This window comes from Callospermophilus lateralis, chromosome 6, assembly GCF_048772815.1.
Source record: "Callospermophilus lateralis isolate mCalLat2 chromosome 6, mCalLat2.hap1, whole genome shotgun sequence".
Classification (NCBI taxonomy): Eukaryota; Metazoa; Chordata; class Mammalia; order Rodentia; family Sciuridae; genus Callospermophilus; species Callospermophilus lateralis.
Window position 1 is genome coordinate 132,330,054 of NC_135310.1, and position 8,294 is coordinate 132,338,347.

The following is an 8,294-nucleotide window of genomic DNA, read 5'->3' on the forward strand; positions in this document are numbered from 1 at the left end:
AGCCTACATTCTACTGAGTCTTTGCTACTAAACACTGTTGTCCTCTAAAATCAGGAAAAATAGTTGAAACCAGGTCTGGAACAGGAAGAATAAATGTGGGCCTTGAATTGCATGAGATATACTAAAACAACAACAAACCCAACAACAAAACTAGTGGAATTATGTCAGAATAAGGTAGGAGGCAGCTTAAAGAGGCTTCCACTGACCAAATTTGATGCAGTCTGTGCATTAAAGTGATTAAGGATGAAAATAAGACTGATACAGTAATAACTTTTTTTTAAAGACAAGTAAAGGAGAAAGGACAGAAAATCGAATTTCAAAAGAAATCACCATTTTGCAACCCTGATTTAGGCTACAATCATCAATGAATGCTAAAACCATTGGGGAATAAAATATTCACATTGTCCCAAAATATTATCCCATAGCTTATGGCTGATATTATTTATAATGAGACAAATTATTTTTCAAGTGGATAGGTCTAGTGGTCACTACCTTAACCAAGTGATCAGATTTAGCATTATCAACAGTGAACCCCAAAGAATGTACCTAGTGATGTGACACAGAAACTACACACCACTTATATAGTATTCTTCCAAAATGTTTTAACCAAAATCTACTTGTGAAGAAACAAATCAAACAGACTCCTAATGGGGGATATTCCCTAACATAGCTGGCTCTGACTTCCAAATTTAATGTCATAAAAAGTAGGAAACTACTTTTGATTAAAAGATGCAAAGGAAATATAGCTAAATATGATGCATAAATATTGATTGGATTATGGGTTTTTTAAAAACCATAAATACATTTTTGGGACAATTAGGGACATTTAATTATAAACCATATACTAAATGACCAAAGAGAAGATTATGTTTTTTTCCTACTCAATGCAATTATCCAATTTTGTCTTTTTTTTTCTCATCTATAATACATTGGGTTAATATTTTCCACCTTTTTCCTATTCAACTGTTGGATTCCTTCCTGGATTAAATAACTCATTAATCTCTATTAGATAATTTTCCTTAACCCAAAATATTTATTCTTTTTTGGGGGGAGAGGGGGTAGCGGGGATTGAACTCAGGGGCACTAGACCACTGAGTGACATCCCCAGCCCTATTTTTGTATTTTATTTAGAAACTGTCTCACTGAGCATCAAAGTGATTAAGGATGGAAGTAAGACTGATAATTTCTTTTAAAAGGCAGGTGAAGGAGAAAGGACAGAAAATTGAATTTCAAAAGAAGTCATCATTTTGCAACCCCCAATATAAAAACTGATTTAGGCAACAATCATGAATGAATGCTAAAACCATTTCATTTTTTCTTTTTTTCGTGGTGCTGGGGATTGAATCCGGGGCCTTATGCATATGAGGTAAGTACTCTACCAACTGAGCTGTATCCCCAGCCCAAAATATTTATTCTTAATGAAATCAATTTACTGAAACACATTTACAGTTTTCTCAAACAGAACAGGGATGGTATTAACTCCCATACAATGAAGACAGTTTCTGTTTTAAGGCTCTGGTTTTATTAAATCCAGCTTTAAAAAAACAAACCACTATCTTGGACTCCTCTTAAGATTTCAATGAAGACTTTCTTCTTAACATTTTGTTTCAGTGGAAGAATGTATTAAGGTTTATCTATGATTTGTGCAGTAATCATATCAATTACCAAAAGTACCTATTTGTCCTCAGGTCCCGCAAGGCACATATGAGCAGGAAGTTCTTATGGAAGAAATAATCCCTCTGGATTCTGCAAAGGAGTCCTTAGATACCCATCTGCAGTCTATGGAAGACAGAATGGAATGTGATTCTCCAGAGCCACATCTACTTCAAGATAACGGTGAGGATAATTTAGGCCTGGGAAAGATGCTAGAGACTTGAGGAAGAAAGGGGCTAGTCATTGAGAAGTTTATCAAAACTCATGGTATTTCAGCTTCTGAAATGTACTTGAAGGAAAAACCAAGTATAAAAAATCAGTACAGTATAATATTAATAAATAAGTTGAATTAAGCAGTCAGGTGATCATGTCAAAAATAGTTGAACATAAGATTTTGCGTAGATATTTTGCAGTGGAGTTAATTTAGTACCTGTGGGTAAATCAGAGATACCTCTGTACATAAATAGTACTTGTCAGGGTCACAATAAATCCTATTGCTGTATCCCCTACTCCCAGTTTTTGTCACATAAGGGCTTGAAAGTTTTGAAAATACTGTTTAGAATTCTACTGAAGAGAACAGAATTTCTGAATTCTACTTTCATTAGTTTTCTAAGGTCTGTTAAAAGAGTGTGATGTGTAGTAGAGGCAGGAGCCTAGCCTGGCCTGGTTTTGGATTTACTGTTATTATTACTTTTCAAAATGATAATGGATAAAATGTTTTTCTCCTCTTAGGCCCAACAAGTCCCTGTTTCTTGTTTATCCTAGACTTTTTAATATTGATTCCAAATTCTTGAGCTCACATTCTTCTGATTCTCATTTACATTGACCTACATTTCCTCCCCAAATTCATCCTTGTTTTCCTTACTTTTCAGCTCATAGTTCCATAACATGGCACAATATGGATCAGCATGGAAAAAAATACTGTTTATAGAATGGTCTTTTCAGTTGCATTTTAAGATAGCACTTTTGAATGTTGTCATTTCATTTTAAAGTTAATCCATCAAATTTATTTATTTATTTATTTGATACTGGGGATTGAAACCAGGGGTACTTAACCACTGAGCCATATCTCTAGCCCTTTTTTGTATCTTATTTAGAGACAGGGTCTCACTGAGTTGCCTAGAGCCTCAATAAGTTGCTGAGTCTGGCTTTGAACTTGTCAAAGCCTCAGCCTCCTGAGCCATTGGGATTACAGGTATGGACCATGATAGCCAATCAAATTTTATTAAGCACATTTTTGTTTGGTACTAGGGATAGCTGATACAGGATTGTAAATTCAATAGTAGCCTGGCCAATTTAGCCAGAACCCATTTCAAAATAAAAACTAGAAAGGGCTGGGGGTACAGCTCAGTGTGCGGCCCGGGTTCGAACCTCAACACCACATACAAACAAAGATGTGTCTGCCAAAAACTAAAAAATAAATCTCTCTCTCTCTCTCCCCACCCCCCCCACCACCTCACTCTCTCTTAAAAAAAAAAAAAAAAGTACATTCCACAACATTAATTTATAACCTGCTTTATATATAAAGCAGTGCTTTAAGGCTTACCCTGAATATTGTTCTGATAAGTCACATACTGGCTTTCTACTGTTTACTATATCAGAACTTTTTATTTGAGCAACATATATATTTTAAATTATATTCCCAAATATTCTAATTGATTTTTTCCTTTATATTGTAGAGTCATATTTGTGGCTTTCCATGATGTCTCAAAGCATGGGTGATGATAACATTAGTAGCTTACATACCAATGAAGCAGAAATTGAATCAGAAAACATGAGAAAAAGATTCTTCAGAAATTTAGCAATGTTACTAGAAAACAAAAGTAATAATACTAAGATATTTTCTAAAGCAAAGTACTGTCAATTAATAAGGGAAGTAAAAGAGGCTAAAGCTAAAGCAAAAAAAGAATCAGTTGACTACCGTCGCTTGGCTAGATTTGATGTTATCCTTGTACACGGAAAAGAGAAGCTGATTGAGGCTATAAATGGAGAAACAGATAAAATACGTTATTATTTACACAGTGAGGACTTATTTGACATTCTTCATGATACACATCTTAGCATTGGACATGGTGGACGTACCCGCATGGAGAAAGAATTACAAGCAAAATATAAGAACATCACAAAAGAAGTTATAATGCTATACCTCACACTCTGTAAACCATGCCAACAGAAAAACTCAAAACTCAAGAAAGTTCTAACATCAAAAATTAAGGAAGTTAACTCAAGATGCCAAGTAGATCTCATAGACATGCAATTGAATCCTGATGGGGAGTATAAATTTATTATGTATTATCAAGACCTTCATACAAAGTTAAGTTTTTTGAGATCACTAAAGTCTAAAAGGCCTGAGGAAGTTGCACATGCTCTTTTAGATATTTTTACAATTATTGGAGCACCCAGTGTCTTACAATCCAACAATGGGAGGGAATTTTCAAGCCAGATTGTCAGTGAACTCAGTAATATTTGTCCAGAATTGAAAATTGTCCATGGGAAAGCTCAGGCCTGCCAAAGCCAAAGTTCTATAGAACAAACTAATGAGATTCAAAAGAGAATCTTCTCCTGGATGCAAACAAACAACTCTCCACACTGGACTGAATTTTTGTGGTTCATTCAAATGACCCAAAACCGATCCTATCACAGAGGTGTACAGCAGACTCCATGTGAAGGTACATTCAGATCTGAAGCTAAACTGGACCTGTCCCATTCTCAGTTAACTGAAGAATTTGTTGCCAAATTGCACAGAGAAAATGAATTAAATCAAGCCAACAGAGAGTTAGAAAATACTTTAAGAGCCCAGTATGAAGAAAACATTGAGACTGGAATAGATAGTAGTGATATTGAAGAAAATCTTTCTGTTACCCCTAACATGGCTGAAAAAAACCCTTCTGAAAGCAGACTAAGATTTTTATCCTGTGTGGTTTGTGAAAAAGAATGTACAGGTGCCAATAGTTGTACATCATGTCTGGGAAATGTCCATGCAATCTGTGGAGTGCCTTCTCAACATGAGACTGAGGTCTGTGGTCACCAAATAACTTGTAGTCTTTGCCATGAGACCAGTTCAATGAAAAGGAAACATAATGAGATTCAAAGAGGTTTGGCTGTTCAGCCTTCTAAAATGCTAAAGTCATCAGAGACACCATTTTCACCAGACACAGTAGGAGACTGGGTAAGAGTTTTGAATATGCACTGTAGATGAAAGCAGGGTAAGAGCCTCATACTTTACTGTGAATGGGATAATTATTCATGAATATGAATTACTTGACAAGGTGTACCAAATCACATTTTGACCATCTTAAATATATTTTTCCTCAAAGAAAGGCAAATTGCTTTAATGCCTCCCACCAGCTTTTTTTTTTTTTTTTTTTTTTTCTTTTTTCCCAAGTTGGAGGTTATAACCTTAGATGTTTCCTGGTTGTTTATTCTAGGGTTTTACAGCTGTCTGGTGTCAGGCATTTCTCATGGGATGAAAAAGCTAAGAGTAAGAGGACAAATAGGGTATATGACAGATGGTATGCTTCTATGGAAGAATGAATTGGGAATAAATGAATTTAATGCTACTTTTTTCAATTATTTGTGAATTTGGGTGGGAACATTAGCTAAGAAAGGACATTTTAAATCATATTTAGAAGGGGTGAGAGTAATGAGTTTGATTTGAAGATATGGGTTTGTGCTGGGAAAGAGTTCGGTTGCAGGACTTAAATAGCATGATTTAATACCTAAATTGTTTTAAACTAGGAGTTTTATGAGATAGAGCTAATGTTTTGAAATATGGAGGTTACACATGATTTAGGCCAGAGGTACTCAAAAGTGTGACTTGTAGACCAGTAATTATCTGCAAACAGTTTTTACTAGTCCATAATGAAATAAGTATAAAAATTGAGATTATTAGAAACATTTATAATGATTTGACATTGCAACAACATCCAAGCACATGTTTAATAAATTTGCCTTACTGAATAGAGTATAGAACAGTTTGGGTGTTAGTAAGTTCAAAGGTGGTGGGAGTTGTTGCATGCTAGTCAAACACAATTAAGTTCACATTATAGTGTTTGATATTTTTCATGCAGTTTGTTGGATTAACCCAAATGGATATAAAGCTCATAAAAAGTAAACATTTATTTTACAACTTTTAAAAAAGCTTTTTAAATTTTTTAGTTGTAGATGGACACAATACTTTTATTTTATTTATTTTTATGTGGTGCTGAGGATCAAACCCAGTGCCTCACACATGCTAGGCAAGCGCTCTACCACTAAGCTGAAGTTGCAGCCCATTATTTTATAACTTTCTAATTTTGTTTTATTTTATATTTTTGTAGTACTGGGGATTTAACTCAGCCTCAGGCGCACTGCAGGGCTGCAGTGGGCAGGGGCTCTACCACTGAGCTGCATCCCTAAATCTTATAACTTATTTTAATATCATCTTTTTAATCAAGTCTAGTTTTGAGTTTATTATTTGAATTTATTAACTAAAAGAGGGAATTAATATTTATATTATTTATTTTTAATCTTAATTTGCAGATGGCGAAACAAACTTCACTGGATTTTTCTGTAAAGAAGAGACACACCTTTTCTGAATACAGAAGTAGTAAAAAAAGAAATAGTAACAATAGAAGTCATGCTGAAGAAGTGAAAACCAAAAGAATTCATACTAGTTTTACTCGGAAATATGATCCTTCATACATTGAGTTTGGTTTTGTAGCTGTAATTGATGGAGAAGTACTAAAACCACAGTGTATTATTTGTGGAGATGTACTGGCGAATGAAGCAATGAAACCATCAAAACTTAAGCGACATTTATATTCGAAACATAAAGAAATAAGTTCTCAACCAAAAGAATTCTTTGAAAAAAAGAGTAGTGAATTGAAAACTCAACCAAAGAAGGTGTTTAATGTTTCTCATATAAACATTAGTGCTTTACGGGCTTCATATAAAGTAGCGCTTCCAGTTGCTAAGTCTAAAACACCATACACAATTGCTGAGACACTAGTGAAAGACTGCATCAAAGAAGTTTGCTTGGAAATGTTGGGTGAATCTGCAGCAAAAAAGGTAGCTCAAGTACCACTTTCCAATGACACCATAGCTCGACGTATTCAGGAACTGGCTAATGATATGGAAGATCAACTCATAGAACAAATAAAATTGGCAAAATATTTTTCATTACAACTTGATGAATGTAGAGATATTGCCAACCTGATAATCCTATTAGTCTATGTGAGGTTTGAGCATGATGATGATATAAAGGAAGAATTCTTTTTTTCAGCCTCTCTTCCTATAAACACAACTAGCTCAGAACTGTATGAAGCTGTGAAGAATTATGTTGTTGACAAATGTGGCTTGGAATTTAAGTTTTGTGTAGGAGTATGCTCTGATGCTGCAGCTTCAATGACAGGAAAACATTCCAAAGTGATTACCCAGATCAAGGAACTTGCACCAGAATGTAAAACAACACATTTCTTCATTCATCAGGACAGTCTTGCTATGAAAAAAATATCAGCTGACCTTCATAGTGTGCTTACTGACATAGTAAAAATTGTGAATTACGTAAAATGTAATGCATTGAGTTCAAGATTATTCTCCTTATTATGTGATAATATGGAAGTTGATCATAAGCAACTGTTATTGCATGCTGAGATACGGTGGTTGTCAAGGGGAAAAATTTTGTCAAGAATGTTTGAAATACGAAATGAACTCTTAATGTTTCTGCAAGTCAAGAAACCTGTTTGGTCTCAGCTTTTTAAAGATGTGAATTGGATAGCCAGACTTGCTTATTTGTCTGATATATTCAGTATTTTTAATGATCTTAATGCTTCTATGCAAGGAAAGAATACAACATGTTTTTCAATGGCTGATAAGATTGAAGGACAAAAGCAAAAGTTAGAAAGTTGGAAAAACAGAGTATCTACAGATTGTTATGATATGTTCCATAATTTAACAACATTCATAAATGAAGTAGGTCATGATCTTGATATTGCACATTTGCAAAAAGTTATCAGTGAACACCTTAGAAATTTGTTAGAATATCTTGAATTTTATTTTTCATCAAAAGAAGATCCACGAATAGGAAATGCATGGATCCAAAACCCATTTCTTTCCTCAAAAGATAGTTTAAATTTAACTATAACCCTACATGATAAGTTGTTGAAACTGGCTACTGATGAAGGATTGAAAATAAAGTTTGAAAATACAGCATCACTTGCTTCATTTTGGATAAAAGTTAAAAATGAATATCCTGAGCTCACTGAGATTGCTTTAAAGTCTCTTCTTTTATTCCCTTCAACATACCTCTGTGAAACAGGATTCTCTACTTTAAGTGTTATTAAAACAAAACATAGAAACAGTTTAAATATACATTATCCCCTGAGAGTAGCATTGTCATCAATTCAACCTAGATTAGACAAATTAACAAGCAAGAAACAAGCTCACTTATCACATTAAAAACTTTATTGATGTATATAGATGGTTGTTCAAAATGTGCATACATTTAGTGTGAGGAATTTGCTATTGCACTTTAAACACTCTGTTTAGTTACAATTATGGAAGTATAAAGTTATGAGTAAAATATCAATCTCTATGTAATTTGTTTATATGTACACTTTCAATGAGGAATTTGTTTAATATTAAAAATTTTTTAATTATAA

At 34.0% G+C, this 8,294-nt stretch overlaps 1 protein-coding gene across 1 annotated transcript; it reads left to right on the top strand.

Annotated features, from left to right (window-relative positions):
* The first annotated feature begins 289 nt into the window (after window positions 1-289).
* On the top strand, window positions 290-8,294 carry Scand3 (SCAN domain containing 3). The gene is made up of 4 exons (XM_076859087.1): window positions 290-1,366; window positions 1,689-1,836; window positions 3,333-4,822; window positions 6,175-8,294. Exons 1-4 carry the CDS (start codon window positions 1,295-1,297, stop codon window positions 8,089-8,091), a joined length of 3,627 nt encoding a protein of 1,208 aa, XP_076715202.1. The 5' UTR covers window positions 290-1,294; the 3' UTR covers window positions 8,092-8,294.